The following is a 23,268-nucleotide window of genomic DNA, read 5'->3' as shown; positions in this document are numbered from 1 at the left end:
ATAAATTAATTTTTGACTTTTTTTTCTTTATTTACTTATATTTATACAGGAAGTTTATCAGTTAAAATAATACTACTTTTCGCAAATGATCTATTATAAATACACCAATAAAACAAAAAATTTTTTTTTTAAACTTATAATAAAACAAAAATATCACTTATTATATTTGAATTTATCAAAGTATGTAAGATAATTTTTTAATAAAGTCTTATGGCTATATCTTTTTTTGAAATTGTTTGAACCATTTATGACTTTTACATTTTTGATTTGCAGAACTAGAAAAAGTTAACTTCAATCTAAAATACCCTCCTGCCTAAGAGCTATTGGTTGAGTAAAGGGTGGAGATGATGTCTCAAAAGAAATACTCATCGTGGGCAGATGTTAGCTGCATCCAGCTACTGTAATTAATTTCTGAATGCTTAGAAAAGGCAGCTGATCATAAATGTGATTTCTCTTCTGTGACATTTTAAGGATTGCAGTGACTGGTGAATTTTAACTTTAAAAAGTCAGTTGTTTACTGCTAATAATTATCAAAATATAGCTGATAGTCCTTTGATGATGATGACCAATAGCTGATAGTCCTATGATGATGATGATGACCAAAACAGACTTGATCACAACATCTACTTTTCAGATTAAATCAAAAAAATTTACAGGACCCTTGTATCTATATTCAATAATATTCTTAGAAAATAAATATAAAACAATAATTATATGATTTTTTTATGACTTTTTTTATTTTCATTTTTAATTTTTTTTAATAACTGATTTATTTAAAAAATATATTTTACTACTAAATGATAAAAAGGTAAAAGTAAAAACAATAAAAAAATGTATCTATAAATAAAGTCTCCAACACAATGACAGATTTCTTTATGTTTAAGTAATACAAAATATTAGTCAATTTCAACAACAGCTCCAACAGCTTCTAGTTGAGCTTTCATTTTTTCTGCATCAGCCTTTGATAATTTTTCTTTCACAAGCTGTGGAACTCCTTCAACATATTTTTTTGCCTGGAACAAAAATTAGAGAACTATAATTATTAAAATATTAAATTAAAACTACAACTAAATTATACTTTTTATTCAAAATTTCCTTTCAAGTAAATCAAAAATCAAAAAAATTTGCAACATAAACTTTATAAATGACTTTAGGTTTATCTTAAACATTGAACACTTAAATCATATATTTTACAAAAACCAAAATTATTTTCCATTAACATGTTTTTATCATTCAGATATTATTTTGCTCTGCGATCCTAATATAAACAAACTTTTATTTATATTTATACCATAACAAGATTCATCTCTGGAATTATATTTTTTATTTCTTTAATAAGTTTGACTTTAGATGCTTCGTCAAACTTTAAAAGCTTCACAGAGAATTCAGTTTGTTCTTCTTTTGGTGGTTCACTTTCCTAAAAAAATTATGTATTGTGTGTGTGTATATATATATATATATATATATATATATATATATATATATATATATATATATATATATATATTAGCTAAATTTAAATTTAGCTAATATATATAAATTAATATACTTGATATATATATATATATATATATATATATATATATATATATATATATATATATATATATATATATATATATATATATATATTAAAAATTATGTATTATGTGTGTGTATATGTGTATATATATATATATATATATATATATATATATATATATATATATATATATATATATATATATATATATATATATATATATATATATATACACACACTTTAAAAACAATCCGTTAAAAAAGCATTGGATTTCTTTTTTCTGTTAATTTAACCAAAAGTAATTTGTAACCAAAAATCACAAAATTAACGTAGTAAATCAAACTATTAACGGATTCTTCGAAATATCGTTAATTCAACGGATTAAATACTCAAATCCATTGAAAAACAACTGAACTTTTTATTAAAAAAAGGTTTCTATAAGAAATTTTGAAGGGCTTTTTCTGTAGATTATATTTTTAAGTCTTGTTTGTTTGATTTAGATTTGTCAATATATTATAGTTCTTTATTTATAAATGATAAAGTTTTAAAAGGCGCTTTTCTTAAACCACATTTAAGTTGTAGATAAAGGTTTGTTGCAGTAAGTTTAATTTGCCATTTTTAAATAGCTTCATACTTCGACTAAATGTGAAACTATTTAAAAAAAGCGTTATTCAAATTGTGTTTATCCATTTGCTTTATTTATTAAATTTTAGTAGAGAAAGCAAATGGATAAACACAGTTTAAATTACACTCTGTTATTTGTAATTTCAAAGGTTGTTAAACTTATTTTAAATTTTCTATATATTTTTTTTTAATTATTTTTATATGTAACTAAAGGGTTAGTTTAAAAATTATTTCTATAATTAAGTTTATACGACTTGTATATGAGCCCCTGAGATGCTTAGTGGTATAAGTCACTCATATCTAGTTGTGAGATACAGAGGCATTTAGTAGACATCATATCATAAATCATCAAACTGTTTTAGAGGAAGTAAATAAAAATAGCATTATTATTGATACCATTAGACTTATACCACTCTGCCATGTAATAGAATAAACAAAATGCTAACCATTGGTGGCAATAACTCAAAATATTGAAAAAAGTGACTTATACCACTATGCATCTCATGGGCTCATATATTCTTGTGTAATTAATTTTAAACGTGACATGTAGTAACTTACGGTATAAATTTAAATCAGTTGTAAAATAAAAAATGTTAACATTTCTTTTGATGCCATGAAAAGACCCATCAATGATTGGTATCATTATTTAGGTTAGTTGCAGCTATGTTTACACAGAGCTAGTTTATATGATTTTATAATTTGTAATTTTAGACACGTGGCATGCAATATCACACTGTAAGTTTCATCAGTTGTAAAATGTTTACTTGCATTTTTTATGGGTGTTTATTTAGGCTAGTTATAGCAAAGTTTATATAGGGATTTTAATTTGTATATTTAAGTTTGTATACGCTTTTATGATTTGCTATTTTAGACATGTGTGATGCTATATCACACTGTAAGTTTAAATTAGTTTTTTTAAATTAGTTTAAATAAGTTTAAATTTTATTTTTTTTTACTTGCAATTTTTTTATGTTAGTTGCAACTAAATTTATATATTGCTTGTTTATATTTGTATAGAACTTGGTACTTTAGACATGGTTCATTCAGGCATGAGGTATCAAATTTAAATGTTTACTTGCATTTATTTTAATGGGTATATTTATTTAGACTAGTTGCAGCCAGTTTACATATAATTTGTTTATATGCTTTTATAATGTTTACACAGAGCTAGTTTATATGATTTTATAATTGACTATTTTAAACACGTGGCATGCAATATCACACTATAAGTTTCATCAGTTGTAAAATTTTTACTTGTTTTTAAAATTTTTTTTATGGGTATTTATTTAGGCTAGTTACAGCAAAGTTTATATATGGATTGTTATAGTTTGTATATTTAAGTTTGTATATGCTTTTATAATTTGCTATTTTAGACACGTGGCATGTTATATCACACAGTAAGTTTAAATTAGTTGTAAAACTTTTTTTTTTCTTGCAATTTTTTTATGTTAGTTACAAATAAGTTTATATATTACTTGTTTATATTTGTATAGAACTTGCTACTTTAGACATGTGGCATTCAGGCATGAGGTATCAAATTTAAATTTGATACCTTATTTCTAATATTAATACTTTTAACATGTTTATTATTATTAAATAAAATTTAATTTAATACATTGAAATGTAGAACTAATAAAATAACATAATTTTTATTAGCAATTTAGAAATAAAGAACTAGCAACAAATGTTTCTTACAGGGTTATTAGTAAAAATTTATTACCATTTTGTTTTATGGTGTATCATTTATATTTAATATTATTTTAATTGTATTTTAAGGTTTTTTTATCTTTAAATAACCGACAACAGGTTGCTGAAATTGAAATGTGCACACACCTGAATTTACAACAGTATTAAAAATTGAAATTTAGAATAGTAACAATTGTATGTCTGTGTTTTTTATATAAATGTTTTTTGACCTTGAATATAATAACTGTATTAATAAAATATATATTAAGAAACTTTTTATAATTTTATTTAAATTTTTTAATTTTTGTTGTAACTAAAAGTTTTTATATTGAATTAACTTATTATAAATATTTAATTAGTTTTCAATTAAAGAGTTAATAAGTTTTTAAAGCTTGCTAAAAAATTTCTCCCGATCAAGTTAGTTTGTATAAGTAGTAGTAATTTATATATATATATACACACATATATATATATATATATATATATATATATATATATATATATATATATATATATATATACACACATATATATATATATATATATATATATATATATATATATATATATAAATTATTTGCATAATAAACTGCAGTTCTTTTTAAAAGACACGGTTGTTGCAACAACAACAACAACAAAAAGTTAAGAAAGTGCGCCGATATAAATGCAAATGTTTTTGATTAGATTGGATCAACAAATAAATATAAAATTATTACATTCAAATTATATTGATTAAATATAAAATTAATTAACATAAGAATATTGTGTTTAAAACGCTCACACAATATTCTTAAAAAAATACTTCCTAAATAAAAACTAAGAAGTTTTATTGCTTAAATAAAAATACTCTTCATTTTTTATTTGTATTTAACTGCAACTATGAATTTTTTAAAGAAACTAATTTTTTTATAACAATTTTTAATTAATAAAAATTAAAAATAAAATGTAGTTTAAAAAATTAAAATTTTGTTTTGAAGGAATGTAAAATAGTAAAACGTTGAATGTAAAGTTTCAAAGGTATGTAAAATAATTTTGCAAACTTTATAATGAAATTTTTTTCTTATCATCTGCTAACTAATTCAATATATAAAACATAAGTTTCTCCATCATAGATTATCATAGATTATAATATGCGAAAGCAAATAGCTTTTTTTTTATTATTATAAAAAAGAAGAAGTGTTATTGTTCAAGAGAATTCTTTTCCCAAATGTGTTTAAAATTTTTTGTACTTAAAAATACTTTCAAAATATCAATAGTTTTTAGGCTCCTGTAACAAATAAGATTTTAATAAATACAACACATTTAATAAATTACTTTTTTTAATAAAATAAATGCTCAATTCAAGTAAACAAATAAATGGCACATATACTGGCATGTGCTTTATCTGAAAGTAGAAAAGTGAATGTCATCAATAGTTTACAATATTACCTTTAATTACACAAGTTGTTTCTAGTCTAACAGTCTGAGTGTATACCCCTGTTTATATATATATATATATATATATATATATATATATATATATATATATATATATATATATATATATATATATATACATATATATATATATACACTCTAAGAAAAAATCCATTATATACTACAAACTGCATCTGTCGCTATTGCACCAACAGGTTTTCCATTATGTTAACGTATTAAAATTTTAACAGATTGAAGTTAGTCGATATTAGTCCGTTGAAATTACGGATTCATTCTGTTCGTGCAACAAACAATTAATTAAAATAAAAGAATTATTACACTGGGCGGCTTTTGCTGTTTTGGTAAAATAAAGAATTTACTACGTCATCGTATTGAATAATTTATTATTCCCTTTATTAAAATTAGGAAGTAATTAAACTAGATAAAACTTTGATTTCATTACAAAATAGTCCTTGACTTTAGTATATAAATTATTTTATTGTGATATTCAACATCTGATATATATGTATATATATGTATATATATACATATATATCAACACATATATATGTATATATGTATATATATATATAAATATATATATATATGTATATATACATATATATATATATATGTATATATACATATATATATATATATATGTATATATACATATATATATGTATATATATATATATATATACACATATACATACATATATATATACATACATATACATATATATATGTATGTATGTATATATATATATATATACATACATACATATATATATATATATATATATACATACATACATATATATATATATATATATATATATATATATATATATAGATATATATATATACATACATACATGCTTGAGCTTTAAAACTAATAATTAATATTTGCGGTAGCAGTTTAGTGGTAGAGCACTCGCTTTAAAGGCAAAAAGTTCTGAGTTCAATACCCACCATGTTTCTGGTAGTAACGCCATCAATTTGTTTCTCCACACAGCGACCTTGTTTGTCAAGGTTCGTGTTTTGGAGTAAAAGAGTAACCACAATAAAGTAGCCTAATATTAAAAAACTTTATTTATTCTGTTAAATTTTTTTATTGCTTTTAATATATATTTAAATGATTTGAGATGTTTCTATTGCTATTTTTAGATATAAAATGCCGATAAGAAAAAATTTATAAAACATTTGAATAAGTCATTGTTCATTTAACCAATAAAACACTAGCTTTAGGTATTATATCAGATTGGAAAAAAGTTTATATCAAGCCTTTAAAGTGTTCTTGTCAAATTATCTAAATTTGTAGATGCTGCACAGAAACTTCTATTCAAAATAAAATTGAAATAAAAACTAAAAAGTCCAAAGAAGTGCACCATGTTAAAAATAGTAATTGCGTAACATCAGCTACCATAAGAATAATAGCATAAGAAGTTTATCAACAAAAGGGAGATGACAATGAATCATTATCATCATTTAAAAAAAGTACTGAATTGTTTTAAACAGACATAAATATACTAAACTTGCGCCAGATTATAAAATGCACTGGTATATCAAATAGGAATGCTTATCATTTAATCAATACTCTTCTGAAAAATCTAAAAAATTCTAGAAAATAAATAAACTGATAATAACTAAGAGCAAACCTTCAAAAGCAACATTTTTGAAAAAGAAAAGTATTGAAACTACTCATCAACTACAATGTAATGTATATAATATTCAATGTATATATAAACTTGTATATTTAAAAGATTTTTATATCATTTTCTTTCAGTCTTAAGTATTTTTTTATCTAACAATGAAAACATGACAAGAATGGAAAAAGGCCATGCTTAAATAAAACATGTTGCTAAACAACTTAATAAAGTTCCATTCTACACAAACTATAAATACAGTACACATAACAAGTGAACACACTTTTAATTCCTTACTAAAATGTCTGTAGAACTATTTAAACAACGAAAAAATACTGAAAATTATTTTTTAAATATATATAAAATACCACTACTGCAGGTGTAGCAACTGGCATTCCTGTCATTGGTAACATTGGAGCATCCTGGATGTTTAACTCTTTCTATTAATCAAAAATATAAGAAAAGTATTATAAATAATAAATATATAATACAGTATAAAACATCTAAAAAAACATTTGCCATTTTTTTCAACAAAATTTTTTTATTTCTTTAAATACATTAACTTTAATAGTTTTTATATAAAGTTCATTAAAAAGTTGTCTTTTATAAAATCAAAATAATTTTTTCTTTTTAAATAGCATTTATTAAAAAATTACATTTATTATACTAATAAAATTTATATAATATAAATTAAAAGTTATTTACAATTTTCATTGATACTTTAAGCAAAAATTATTATCAGTAATTTGTTACTTTATTTAAAAGCTTTTTGCTAATACAAAAATATTAGTAAAGTTTTAATGTTATTTATTTCAAACATATAATTCAAAATCTTTTTTATACAGAATTTAATATAATACACTTTTTTGAAATGTCTGAGAACTGCTCCTTCCTTTAAAATTTAGTTATTTTTGTCATTTGTATCCATTAAACCACTATTGGTATATATAAAAACTAATTTTTTTTACGCGTTCATTTGTCAAGCGATTTCTCAATCGTGAGTGAATAATTCAAAAAATCGACCAAGTTCTCCGTGCTGTTGCTGACAAACAAGTCATTGGATTTGTTCTTCAGCAACAGCAGACAACAATAAACTCCAGCAACATCAGACAATAATAGATCTTGCAATTCAAAAGACTGCTGGATATTTCTGATGACCAACAATGTTCTAATAATTCTTTGCGCTCATTTTGAAAATTGACTTTTTTTTTTTTCTGTCAGTGTTGTTATTTCTCCAACAAATTCAATCATTTCACTTTCAAATGTCTTACCAATTGTTAGATTTGTTTTTGAGACTAATTCTGATATTGAACTGATTATATCAGTCTTATCCTCACCAAAATAGAATCCTTCAGCAGTATACTTTCATGTCAGCATATAAGCAATTCCCATATTTGAGGTGAAAAGGAATTTAAAGCGCTTCATAACCATTTCCTAAATAATTTCATCATTCGTGAATTTTTTATTCATTTTACAAAAATAATAGTACACCAAAGATAATGGAGCATCACCATTTTCAAGTCTTCCATTGATGTTAGAAGGATATTTGATATCTTTCACGAGTTTCTTAAATCTTTCAATTTTTCATTATTTTACTTATCTCTTTAATTAAAGCACTTTTATAATTATTAAATTAAAGTTATTATTTATAAAAGTGCTTTAATTTTTTTGTTCAGAAAGCACATTAATTAAAAAGTTTATAAAAACTAGAATTAAAATTCGTTTTTTTTTTTGTCTTTGTCTAGTCAAAATAATTTAACAGTTTTTAATGAATTGAAATTGCAAAAAAAGTTATGCTTTTCAACACTTTTTTTAACAAAAAACGATGAACTATCTACGACATCCTTGACCTGGTCAATTTTTTATTGGTAAACTCAATTTAATTTTATCAGCAATATTGTAAGACAAATTTTCTGGAAGTTTTAGCACGTTTAGCAACATCAACAATACTAAATTGCTGTTGAATTAAGTTTTTTACAAGTTTTCGCCACTCAGAGCTTACTGCTTTGCAACCCATTTATAAATTTTGTTTTAATTTTAAAATAACTGAAAAAACTTTGAAAAATGATTTGCTATTTTAAATAATTAACTATAAAGCTAGTAGATAAATATACACAACAATCCATTTAATCATTCACACTGTGAAAATGTGAGTGTGCTATAAATTTGACCAACATTTTTTGTATATTTTGTAAAATTGTTTATTTCTAAGATAAATAATGAACAAAAATTTTAATTTTATGTGCACATTTTAAATGACTAGTGTAAAAACATTTCAAAAATACAGTACCTCTCAACAATATAATTAATGCATACAAAAATTTTATATGACTATCTTAATTTAATAAGTTGTGCCATAACTTTGACCAGTACTTTATATATAGGTAATGCTAATATACATTACATCTTGTAACATATTCCATGAAAAATATAAATACCTTCAGTAGGGCATTTAAATGTGAAACTTCTAACAAAGTGAGTTTTGAAATTGATTGGACGATGCTAACAATGTGCTCTGGATATTCTTTAACATTATTTGATGGTGATGGAAGTACACTGTAGTTATATACCATTGATTGATGCAAGAGTTTTATATTTTTCTGAGATAAAATTCTAAAATCAAAATCAAACCTTAAAAACAAAAATTATACAACTTTAAATAATTTTATTGACATTTCTGTTTAAAATAATATTTAAATTATAAGCAACATATCTACCACATTAGGGTCTTAAATAACATCTCCATTCCATTTACAAGAGGTTTAAATCTTAAAATTTGTCTCAACATTTCACACAACGAAACAAGTTTGACCAATTGTATTTTATGCTGCTTTTTAAATAAGTTTTGTATTTTACCATTCTTGCCAAATTTAAAACTGGTTTTAACTGTTTTTTTTTTTTTAAATACCAAGTTAGTTTATTTTAACTTACAAATTTGTAGTTTAATTTACAATGTTGTAAATTAAATCGCACAATTTAAAAAAATAAAATAAAACAATTAAACATATATTTCTTACATGCACATTTGGTGTGAGAGAGGGATTCATAGGGATTTACAAAATAATTTTAAAAACAATTTTTCGAAAATGATTATGTTACTCTATTAATGAGATAAATAATGCATAAAAAATTTATATAATTTTGTTAAAAACTTAAAATTTCCTTTAAAGAGATTCCAAACCTCAGGGTGTTAGCCAGCCTGATGGCACCGCGTATAACCCGGAATTCCTAATTTTTTTAAATTTCCCAAAAGTTCAAAAAATCATTTTAAAAAACAACCTTTAATCCTGTTTAGATTAGAACAAGTTTAGATTTAAAGTGTTACACAAGAAACATAGTAATACTTAGTACACAAAACAAAGAAAATAATTGTTGATCGAAAACAACTACTTTCTTTACAAGAAAAAAAGCGTAGCAAGTTCAAAATTAAAATAAAAACTTTTTTACTTGACATCAATTGTTCTTTAGCTTTTTCATTTTGCTTATTACATAGTTTTTTTATTCGTGTTTTTTACTTTAAACTTTTTATTTACAATAAAAAATTTTAAACCAACAAATGCTGTTTATCTTTAGTAAGGAAAGTAACAAAGATCTTAGCATAGTAATTATTCAAAAAATGACTTTTGTGGAGGTAAACGTCATTTCAAAATTACTCTAAAAATATAGAGATAAAAAAAATTTTTTATTAAAGTAATTAAAAACACTGTTGGTAAACTAAATTTGCTGGAAAAGCATTTTAGTGTAAGCATTTTAATATTAAGTAAATAAATCATTTGTGCTTATAAATGTTATAATTTATTTGTGTAAAACATAAAAAAATACTATATTTACATAAATTTTTACAATTTTTTTTTAAATTTACAAATCAAAAATTTTAATTAAAAAATAAAAAAGTTTAATCTATTAAAACAAAGTTTACAAATACAAAACCACATACTAAGTTACAACTTTACACATGCTAAGTTACAACTTAGAGAAATTTGTTGCTAATATGTACTTGCGCAGTCAACGAATCTACCCTGGCCGAAGTTGTTTATTGAATGTAATTCTAAAATACCATATAGCAGTGAATGTTCTTATTACTAACATTTTATTTGACCAAAATTCTATTTGATTTAAAAAAATTCGCTCAAAAGTTTGACGTTCTATTTGACTAAAGTAACAAAAACTTTTTTAACTTTTAACATTTTATTCAAACAAAACTCTATTCTATTGAAAAACGTTTCACTTCGAAGACCTTAATACTCTTGAAAGACTTTGCTGTTCTATTAATAATTTAGATATGTCAATAAAATAAATACGACAACAAAATGCCTTCAAATAATGGAAAATACTATTTTAAAAAGAAATATAACAAAACTCAATCAAAAAATATTGTAACGTTATTTGAGAAACACAAAGAAACAACAAGTGTACAAAACTATATTCAACAATAAAATCAGTAGTAAGCAAAAGTCCTCATCAGTCTATATCAGTAGTAAGCCAAAGTCCTCTTCAGCCTGCATTAGCAGTAAGTGAACCTCCTCATCAGTCTACATTAGCAGAAAGCGAAAACAATGTATACCCAGTCCCTCTAACTGAAGTTCTTGGAAAAAGAAAAAAAAAGAAAGTCAAACCAGCACAAATACCAATCAAAAATGTAGATGACCTATGACTTGAAACAACAGAAAAGTATGAGGTGTTATTTCTCGATTTTTTTTATTCTTTATCAAAACAAGGTTGGTTTGCATATCGTTTGCCCCTGGAAAAAAAAGAAATTGTGCATTTATTGAAAACCCTGGCAAATTTGCAGATCACCCCTTGGAGCATGCTAACGATCACTTGAATACGCATAGGCATATTATAGTTTTAAAAAATAAACAAGCTTTTGATGAAATGTCTAAGCAAGACTCGAATACCTGGAAAATGCTGTGTGAAAAAGAAACATTAAAAACTAGCAACTCTCGCTTCTTTATTAAAACCTTATTAAGACATTTTTGAACTTATTGCTGTGTGTAGTTGTAAGGAAGTTAAGGCGCACATTTTGTCTAGCCCAGCAAATGTAACATCTTTGATTTTGTCAAAAACCATTTACTCTAGTCTCTTAGAAGTGGTGGGAGTTTTTCTTTTTATTCAGATGAAACTTCTGATATTACTTTGATTGAACAGTTAACTATAGATGCCACTTTTGAACACAACAGCATTGTTGAAAAGGAACATTTTATAGGGGTAGTTCCTTTAAGTAAGCTCACTAGTTCTAGTCTATCAGCTCCAAATGTTTTTTGATGTTATTCAAAACTTTTTTAGACCAAATAATATCTCATTTAAAAATGCTTGCTTTGCTTGTATGGACACAACAAGCGTCAATTCTGGTATAAAAGGAGGTTTAAAAGCCTACATTGAGGATGCTGTGCCACTGTGTGTTTGGGTTGGGTGCACAAGTCATAAACTTATGTTATGTTTTAAACATATTTTAAAGGACTTTTCTACTATTATGGAGGTAGATATTTTTTTACTTAACCTATGGATGTTTTTAAGTACCGCACACACTAGCCATGCATTTGCTGCAGGAATTCTCCGAAATGTACGGAGAACTAGTAACTATAGTTCCAGTATCTAAGTGTAACTCGTTGGAATGCACACGATCATGCTTATTTAGTTGTGTTTAAAGGTTATGATCTGATTTTACAAGCTTTGTCAACATGCTATACCGAACAAAAAGAAGCAGAAGCACTTGGGCTATTCATATAGGGCAGTTCAAAAATAAGCAGAAGTACTTGGGCTATTCATATGGGCAGTTCACAATCTAACATTGCAACAATATTAATGCTCTTAGATGTGTTTGAAGCGATTTGCCCACTTGTGCTAGCACTACAAAGTTCACAAGTAGGAAATAGCCTCAGCGACATTCCAACTTATGGGAACAAAGCTAATCATAGTTTGGATAATTTAATTTCGGCTACTTGACAAAAGTATTTCACAGGAAAAAATTTTATTGAAATGAAATCAGTGACAGATAACTTTTTCGTTACAGCCATGAGCCGACGAACTTTGACCTAAGTGAGTTTGAGTTAAACATTTTTAGATCTTTTGTTAACAGTTTTAAAAGTAAACTAAAAAAACACTTTTGCGCAAATGGAATTTTGGCTTCAATTTCTTCCATCAATCACTTTCCATTTTTATGCCAAGACAAAAAACAAAAATGTAGACCTAAATCACTAAGCCAACTGTCCAGTTATGGTTATCCTTTTGATTTAAACAACTATTTTTTCTTATCGCCGATGACATTTAAGGCACAGTATAAAACAATGAAGACGTTTAAAATTTACACAAACAAATTATTGATAAAAGTTATATCATCAAATTAATTGCAAAAATATGAATAACTGTGTAAACATAAAAAAGATTTAATGAAGGTCCTAAGCATTTTGAATAAATTTTTTTAAACTTTCTTTTTAATGTATGTCATTTTTTAAAGACATTCGTCATTTAAAAAATAGTTTTTGCTATTAAAAAGGATACTAGAGGAACATTAAAATTGTTAAAAAAGTTCTGTTGTAAAAATTAAATTTTACACTTATAATAAAAAAGTAACTGAATAAGAAAGAATTCTATATTTACAGTACATGAGTTTCAGTACATGACATCATTAATTTTTTTTGTTTACGTAAGAGATAGATTATGTAAACAAACAAAAAAGTCAATGACGTCATGTACTAAAACTCTTAGGAATAAAATGTGCTTGAATAAATTATCATAAATTGAATAAGTCTGGAGATTGCGGCGTATATTATGCTGACTTTTTGGCCTTCAACAAAACGGAGAGAGCAAGCATAGATTAAAATAAAAAAGTTAGTTTTTATTGGTACACATTTATTCTTTTGCTTTAATCAAAAAACTTTAGCCTGAACATTTTTTTCTATCATTCTCTTTAATATGAACACAAAATGTCTCAGAGGTTTGAGATACCTTTAAAGGTATTCATATTAAAAAATGGGTTTAAACACTTTTTTTTTTACTCAAAATTTAAATTATTTGTAACTACTTAATTATATGTTACTAGAAGTGTATATTAGGAATTACACAACGTAACACAATTTTTGTCCAAATTTGATTTAAAAATTTCAACTCTTAAAGATTGGAAAAATGACTACATTGAGCACAATTACTTTATTGAGATAGACAAGAAAGATTTTATAATTTTGTTCATTCGGTTTTGTAAGAAACAACAATTGCACTTTGAATAGCCAAAGACAGTAAAAAATCACTCAAAAAGCTTCAGAAATAAGAAGATTATCTAGATTTGCAAGTGTTCTAGATATAATAAAATATAGATTTCACATTTTCACAAAGTAACCCCCACGTTTAGTCACCCATCATGTTTTTGTTATACTGTCCTTAATAATAATCTTTAAACCATAATATTTTGATAAAAGTGCTAGCCTTGCTCCGCTGAGTAAGCTCTCAACTTCTCTTTGAACTTATCAAGATATATTATGTTTGCTGATATATGACTGTTTGACATATTTGTTGATCTATGACTTGCATCCAACACAGTCCACTGCTTGAGCCTTGTTAGTACCCAAACCTGCAAATTACAGTTTTGCCACACCTAAAAAACTGTAATTTGCTTCTAATATCTGCCATTTAGTTTTATTTAATTGAATTATTTACTCTCATGCAAATTGTCTTTTAAGATGTACAGTTGATACTGACATAAACATAATCATCATGACTAAAGTAGATGCAGGCAAATTTATAAACAACAACAATCAAGATGTTGCAACTAATAAGAGCTATTTGAGTAATACTCCAAATAAATTTATTAGAAGCATTGTAAAGATTTTTTAAATAAATGAATTCTATATCACTTTGATTCTTTGATCAAACAATTCACTTATCTCTAATTTACTCTCCATTCAATCACTCTTTCTTCTTAGCATTCTAAAAATTTTGAAACACGTAAATCTATGTCATTTGTTAAGTGCCATTTTTTGCTGTTTGTATTCATCTGAAATTATTCAAGTTCATTGTAAAATCTTATAATTTTTGTTTTTTACCTACAACATTTTGACTTGATTAATCAGTTCTTTTTTACTTTTTCTCCAGCAATCTTTTAAGACATAGCAGCACAAAAAGGCAGAATCTATATGATCAAATTGAGATCCTATTTTTTGCAGAACATATTTAAAGTTTGAAAATGTCTCTTTAAAATGTTTTAACAAAATTTATTTATTTTTAGTACAGCAAACTATAAATAATTTTATAAAATACTTATTATTTACCTTATAAACAATAATATATTTGAGTAAATATTCTTCCAAAAATGCCTAATCCAATAAACATAACCTAAAATTAATTACTTTTCAAGCTATTTAAAGAAAAAGAAAAAAATTTAAAAAATTTTAAAACAGTAAATTTTAAATTTAAATTTAAAATTCAAACGTTTTTTATCCATTATTTAACACATTGTTCAAGAAAAATTATTTTTAAAAAAATTGTTGAAAATGTAAAACCCTAAGGGGTATTATATTAGTTCCCAAAAAATATATTACTTTTATAATATTTAAAATATAAAAAAATGTTATCATTTGAAAATGAATAGTGCAAACTTTTGATTTGTAATTAGTTAGATATTCTAAACTGTCAGGGAAAGCAAACATCAAAAACTACCTGCTCGAGCAAAATAATTGACAAATATGTGAGGAATGCTGCTTACACCAATATTGGAAAGTAATGCATGTTAAAACTTTGACCTCATTGAGCAAAACAAACAAATACATGTTAATTTTTAAAAATATTTATCAACATAGATTTTTTTTTAAATACTAGTTTAACTTTAACATTGGATTTTTTTACTAGTATTTATTGCATTTGCTATTGTTGTACTAAATGCTGTGCTATTTTTCTTACCAATATATGTACCCCGGCAGCAGGCTATTTCAGTGAAATGTCAGAGCGCTCATCTAAACAAGCAATTTAATACTTAAAAGTTCAGGCTTGGTCCAGAAGCGGGTGCGATTGCACTCTATTTCTGACCATGCAAATTATATTTAGTTGTGACAACTTGGCCACAGCTTTTTAGATGTTTTGAGAACATTTAAATTTATATATGCTTCTGTGTATGTCCGAAATTTTTTAACACTCTAAAAAAATTAAATTCGTAAGTAATTTTTTGTGAGATCAAATTTTTAAATATTAGCAAAGCGCTTTTAAACTAAGCGATGATTTACTTTTTTTGATAAATTATATAAAAAAATTTTAATTTTATTTTTTAAATTATATAAAGTTAAGTAAATTTTGTTAAGAATTATAATAAATTATTATATAAACTAAAATATAGGTTAATTTTTTATTCTTTAAATGTAAATCTTTTTAAAATGTTTGTACGATCAATTTCATATAAAATAAGACAACTGTGTTTTCAATAAAAAAACTTATAAAAGAAAGAAGTTTAGATAAAATTTATTCAAAACTTTATTTTATTTTAATTAAGCTTTTTTCTTCGTTAAGAATTCGTTCCTTTTTTTAGTTAATTTTTTAAGTAGTTGTCTACCATCAAGTTAAGTTTCTTTTTGCGCTTTTTGAAATGTTCTCAAAACATCTGAAAATCCGTAGCCATATTGTCGTACCCGACAATATGCAATCGCACCTGCTTCCTGACCTAGCCTGAATATTGGATGCAATAGAGAGATTTTTCTAAACATTCTTGCTTATGCTGAAAATTCTAAAACTGAGTGTAGCAGGTTACAAATTGGAATTCAGTTTTAAATACCTTGGTCATATTGTGAAAAATGATCTATCAAATGAAAAATCTATATACTTGAACAAATATGTTGATAATGTGCTTTTATAGGTGATTAAGCCTAATTAAAGTAAAATTATTTCAATTGCATTGTATATGGTTATATAATGTTTTCTTGTGGAACAGTTTTAACACTAAAATATTTTCTATGATAGTGATATAATAAATGCGAAAAAATGTTTTTTGGATGTTTTTAGAATTAGGGGTCCTAACTTTTGATACAATTTTGTCTTACTGTTGGACTAATTTAAAGAAACAGCTTAATGAATGTGCCAAAAGAAATTCCATGGTTGGTTTGGTTAACAGAACATTAAGACTGTCGAAGTTATAAATTATTATTGTGGTTGTTATTGATGGCTGTACCTGTACTTTTTATTTACTCTTTATTTAATTGTAGATCTTGTACCTATTTATATCAACATGATGTTTGAATTAAATACATTATTAATAAATAATAATAACAATAACCATAATAATAATAACAACAATAACAATATATATATATATATATATATATATATATATATATATATATATATATATATATGTATGTATGTATGTATACATATATATATATATATATATATATATATTTACATATATATATATATATATATATATATATATATATATATATATATATATATATATATATATATATATATATATATATATATATATATATATATATAAAATGCCAACAAAAAATATTTACAATATATATATATATATATATATATATATATATATATATGTATGTATGTATACATATATATATATATATATATATTTATATATATATATATATATATATATATATATATATATATATATATATATATATATATATATATATATATATATATATATATAATATGCCAACAAAAAATATTTACAAAATAAAAAAATGAAATGTTAAGAGATGATTTAATATACATGCATAAGCACAACGTGTACGTATGATAGTGTTATTATACTTGTTTAAAAAAAAACTCTTCTCAGTGTACCTTGACAAATATATAAAAAAATATTATTTCGGCTATTATACATTTTTAATGATATTTGTAAAAAAATGCAAACGCATTTACATACCTAAAGTTTTTGCAAGTGTTACACAAGAATACTTTTGCAGCCATGTTTATATAAATTAAACCACGAGATTTTTACGGGAGTCTAATTTTTAAAATTTCGTGTTTTTTTTTAATGAAAATGTCTCCGGCTAGCGGACGGTTTTGCGGATTGAACTGTCTGATTTTCGAAGCCCCAAAAATACTCCCGCTGCCGTAGGGCAGGTCGATTTTGGAACTGAAGTTTTGGACTAGTTGAGAAAGATGCCTAGTAATATATTATTATCATTTATAAAAGCTTTTTCAACAAATTTTAATAGTTTTTGGAGCATTTGAATATTTTTTGTGAATATTATTGATATGATTCAAGTTTGAATGTAAATTTTTATAAGTGTTGAGAGAAAATATCTTTAATCATTTCATAATACAAATGCTTGAGATTAATAATGAAATAGTTATAATGTTTTAAAAATAAAACATTTTTTTATAAAAATAACTAATTTTTTTTATAATTAATATAGGAAATAATGATTTAATAAAAAAAATTTATAATTTTAATATATTTCTATGAAACTTTCTCCTAAAGTTACTTTTAAAAATTAGCGGAAATTTTTGCGCTCGTTCAAAAATAAATAAACAAACTTTTAGATTGATAATTGTTTTTAAAGTCGTTATATTTGCTTTAACATATGTTATTTACAATAATATGTTTTAATGAAATGCCTAAAAACCATAAAGTTGTTTTAACACGTGGCAGTTTTGCTAAAAAATTTGGTGGTCAGCCTTCACCTTTAAATGAAGCAGAGCCACCAACCATTCGCCAGATTATTCAATACAGCTATTTCCTTAAAGACATCAACCAAGACTTAAAAGATTATGACATTGCAAAAATTATAGCAATTAATGTGATAAAAATATGGCACACTGTGAATCCAAAGTTACCACTATATGATAATTATTATGTGGTAAAGTTAATAAATAAACTATGCTTCATGAAAGCAAAACAAATTAACCGAAAATCTCTTTCTAAAGTGAAGTGTAATAACCTTGAGAAGAGTTTAGACACTCTTATTTGATATTTCAGCTTGCAAATATAATCTACCTGTTCGTTCTTGTAATGATAAATTTGTAAAGTGCTTGGAAGACAATTGTCAAACACAACATATAGTTTGCACATGTCCTCTTGACAGAAAGGTTGAGATCATTTTAATATTAAAGTCATATATATATATATATATATATATATATATATATATATATATATATATATATATATATATATATATATATATATATATACATATATATATATATATATATATATATATGTATATATATATATATATATATATATATATATATATATATATATATATATATATATATATATATATATATATATATATATATATATATATATATATGATAAGTGCTAATATGACATTTTGCAAGAGATGTGTTTGAAAATTTGATTTGTTGCTTGACAAAATATAACAAAACTGCATACTTATCTCAAAATGACCAAATTTTGCACTTATCATAAATTGACCAATGAATAAATGATATAAATTGTGTTTTTATTTTAAAAGATTCATCGTTGTTTTTCTAGGTTCCATTAGAAGATAGAATGTATTTGAAAGATCAGAGAGCAAAAATAGGTCCTAAGGGGTTGTTTCAACTTGGATCCATTGATCGTAAAAGTGTTAATAAGACAAACAAAGTTTCTGCTAGAAATAAGAAATGTCAGAAGCAGGTTTTAAATGAAGTTTCTCAACAAAAAAGCAATACGTATACATCATTTGATAACAACATGGAAAGGTTGGATGCAGCAGTAATGAATGATGATGAACACTTGAAAAGTTACAGTAATGAAATAAGTGAAGTATTAAAGGTATATGTTGTCATATAATGTACTTTTTTTATTGTTATGTACCTTTAATATTTTCATCTTTTTTTGCTTGAATGTTTTTTATAGACTCCTGTTAACTTTGACAATGAACGTTGTTACAAACTGATTAGAAATATATCTGGGGCTTACAATTTGTTTAAACCATCAAGATATGCTTTGGAATTAATTAGGGCTGATGTTTCATCAAGTATTGGGGCTAGCCTTGCTAATGCTTTCCTCTTAGATTTGCAGGCTGTGGGCCTACTTTGGCCAAATCTAGAAATTTAGATACAGTATTTATTGATAAATCAAAAATTGATAGAGAGAAAACTAGAGTAAAAAGTATAAGTCAAGATAAGCATATTGAAGATATTTATAGCATAATATGTATTGGAGTTGATGGAAAAGTTGACAAAGACACTTTATTTTACAGAGAAGTTAAGTATCCAAACGGAAAAATTAATTTAAGAAAAGATAAACAGTCAGAGCACCATTTAACTTTTACAGTAGAGTCTGGGTCTGAAATTGGATCATATCTTACTCACAGAGTCATTCCAATTAAAGGTGCTACAGGACTTTTGTTAGGAGATGAAGTTGCTAGTGTCTTAAATGAATTTAAGATTGCTCATTCTCTAAAAGCTATCCTCCTTGATAATACTGCTACTAACACTGGTTGGAAAAGTGGGCTTGTAACAGCTGTAGAAAAAAAAATTAATAGCAAATTGCACATTATTGGCTGTTCACTTCACCAAAATGAACTTCCCTTTCGAGCTATTTTTAAGCATCTTGATGTGAGGCACCAAAAGCCCTAATCTTTTTAGTGGTCCAATTGGAAAACTTTGTGAAAATAACTATCAAGATCTCCCTCAAGTTGACTTCATAAAAATTAGTGGCCATCTAGATAACATACATTTTCATGAAAAGACATTAAAAGATTTGAGTTGTGATCAAAGACTTCTTCTAGAATATGTTCTTGGAGTTTCAAAGGAAAATGTTGATCATAAATATGTAAAGTGGAAAATTGGACCATTAAATCATTCAAGATGGTTAACTTTGGCAATTCGATTATTGTGTATTTGGACAAGAGGCACATATCTACCAGAAATGCAAGATAAGCTTCAACAAATTATAAAATTTATTGTGCAAGTGTATGCAGTTAGCTGGTTTGAAATAAAGTTGGATAATAAGTTTCACAATCAGCAGTTATATATTTTCAATATGATTAAAAGAATCAAAGAACAGTCTGAGGAAATCAAAATTATCGCATTAAAAAACTTGCAACACAATGCTTTTGCTTTGCTGCCTGAAAATCTATTGTACTCCATGATAAAATCAGATGAATATAAAGTCAGAGAAGCTGCGACCAGAAAAATTTTAAGTATCAGGTAAACATAATATTATTAAAATAAAGTAGTTCATTAGGAATTTAATGTTTTACTCTAAGGTGACAAATGGAAAGAGTCTTTATAACCGGTTGAGCATTTTTGGAAAAATTAAATTGTAAACCCTTGAAAATTTTTATCAGCAAGCAGAAAAAACAAGTTCTAAATTACTAAATGCGCAATTTCGGATGGGTAAAATTTCAAAACTGATAATGCGCCGGAACTTTAATTTGACACCTTGGTCTAAAAATATAACAAAAAATTAATTTATTAAATTTTGTTTTTAAAAAAAACTTACACAAGATCAAAAAAAGATTTTTATTTTTAGAATTTAAATTTAATTCATTTAGAAATATGACGGTGCATACAACAAGATTAAACAAAATCACTGCAATAAATACTGATGCATATCATTGGTCGGATTTAGTAGACCTTTCTCAAACAGGTATTTGTGAACCAGCTTTCACTGAACACATTTTATCTCAGCATTTACAAGAATCATTGCTTAATGGAACGAAGTTTGAGTTACCGGTATTGCCTTCTCATACTCAGAGTCTTGAGAGAGCTGTGAAAATGACATCTGAAGCTTGCCATACAGTGTATGGAATAGAAGCAAGGCATAAACATATCATTGCAAAAAAATTAAGTCGTCAAAAGAGACCTAATTTTTCTTCAAAGGATTCATATTGTCAAAAGTATGATGACGTTGTGATCTAAATAAACTGTATTTTAACAACAAATAAAACTTTTTTCTTGAAGCTTGTTTTTTTTTGTTGTTGTTTTTTTAATAAGAAATATTTAAAAAAGCAAAACAACAAAGTTAAAATTGAAACTTTTTTTTGTTGCATTAGCTTCTATAATTATCTGCTGTTTTTAAATATTTTTTTATTAACCCCCTCATATCGGCTTTTATAGTAAAACTAAATTTTATTTCCTCAAAAATTGGCTATCAAAAAAACCTTTATTTTTTGTTTTTACTTATTATCACGTTAGTTTGCAACTTTCTCAACATGTCCAATGTTAAAATCTAAAAAAAAGTTAAAAATCGACCTGCCCTACCGCTGCAGTAAGCTTAATCAGTATTGATCAGTATACACTAATGCTTTGCTTTCATCATCGTATTTTTCAAATAAATTTATTTTTTGGTTCAGGAGTATTCTTTAAAATTAAATTAGTTTAAAATTAAATCAAAATTTAATTTAAAATTGTATAAAATTAGAAAATAAAAATTAGATATTTTAATTTTGCTTCAAATATTGTAAAAGTAAGTTACTTATGTTTACTTGTTATCTTTATGCACTGTTATCTTTATTTGATTTTGGTACTAGATTTCAATAAAATCAATTTTTAAAAGGTTTTTTAAAATACTTTAAAGAGTTTTCTTTGATTTGAAGCATAAAAATTGGGATGTTCGATGCAAAATATTTATTTATAATGTTATTAGTGAATGTAGGATAATAATCCGCTATTTTTTCAAAAATTAATAAACGCTCCCTCTTGAGTATTAAGCGCCTGAAAGTAGGTATTTATGATAAACTTTCTATTGGTCTTTTTTCATAGACTTGTAGAAGAAAAGTTAAAAAACATTTATATATGTAAACATATTTCTTTTCTTTAAAAACAAAATTGTCAGATTTTCGAAAAGATGCTTTTCGAACGTTCGAAAAGATGACAAACACCTGTATTTGACCCTAGATATGACAAACTCTTGTGTTTGATCCAAGATATGACAAGATGCATAACTTTTAAGTCAAACTCTATGGATGACTCTTTTGCTTATTTTGATGTAAAAACGCGAATTACTTTTAAGAGTAAATTACCTACACAACTCATATTAAAATACATAATTTACTTACATTTAAAAGCAACTCTTTTTTTTTTTTTTTTTTTTGCATAAATTATATAGCATGAAAAACATAGTTACTTGTTTAGATTTTTAAATAAATGTTACTTGAAAAAGTAATTTATTTTTACAAGTTTAATTTGCACAAAAAGACTTTTTACTTTTACTTGTAAATGTAATTTACTTTTAATGGTCGTGTAATGTAATTTACTTTTAATAGAAAGTCGTGTAAAGTAATTTACTTTTAATGGAAAGTCGTGTAAAGTATTTACTTTTAATGGAAAGTCGTGTAAATGTAATTTACTTTTAATGGAAAGTCGTGTAAAGTAATTTACTTTGAAAAGTAATTTTGGTTATAATTATGTAAAAAATTTACATTGAAGTATGTTATTATTTTTTATTTAATA

At 24.7% G+C, this 23,268-nt stretch overlaps 2 protein-coding genes across 2 annotated transcripts; one reads left to right on the top strand and one right to left on the bottom strand.

Moving 5' to 3' along the window:
• Window positions 1-815: 815 nt before the first annotated feature.
• LOC100213033 (large ribosomal subunit protein bL12m) lies at window positions 816-17,929 on the bottom strand. Its single transcript, XM_065803573.1, has 5 exons — window positions 17,774-17,929; window positions 9,336-9,510; window positions 7,266-7,337; window positions 1,292-1,417; window positions 816-1,013 (listed from the first exon to the last, which is right to left on the bottom strand). Exons 1-5 carry the CDS (start codon window positions 17,815-17,817, stop codon window positions 897-899), a joined length of 534 nt encoding a protein of 177 aa, XP_065659645.1. The 5' UTR covers window positions 17,818-17,929; the 3' UTR covers window positions 816-896.
• A 451-nt stretch (window positions 17,930-18,380) lies between these two features.
• Window positions 18,381-21,776, top strand: LOC136083793 (uncharacterized). The gene is made up of 4 exons (XM_065803572.1): window positions 18,381-18,942; window positions 19,358-19,639; window positions 19,724-21,021; window positions 21,369-21,776. The coding sequence occupies exons 3-4, from the start codon at window positions 20,741-20,743 to the stop codon at window positions 21,733-21,735; spliced, it is 648 nt and encodes a 215-aa protein (XP_065659644.1). The 5' UTR covers window positions 18,381-18,942; window positions 19,358-19,639; window positions 19,724-20,740; the 3' UTR covers window positions 21,736-21,776.
• Window positions 21,777-23,268: the final 1,492 nt, after the last annotated feature.

Source organism: Hydra vulgaris, chromosome 08, assembly GCF_038396675.1.
Source record: "Hydra vulgaris chromosome 08, alternate assembly HydraT2T_AEP".
In the NCBI taxonomy this organism is placed as follows: domain Eukaryota; kingdom Metazoa; phylum Cnidaria; class Hydrozoa; order Anthoathecata; family Hydridae; genus Hydra; species Hydra vulgaris.
This window is presented reverse-complemented; position numbering and strand designations above follow the sequence as displayed.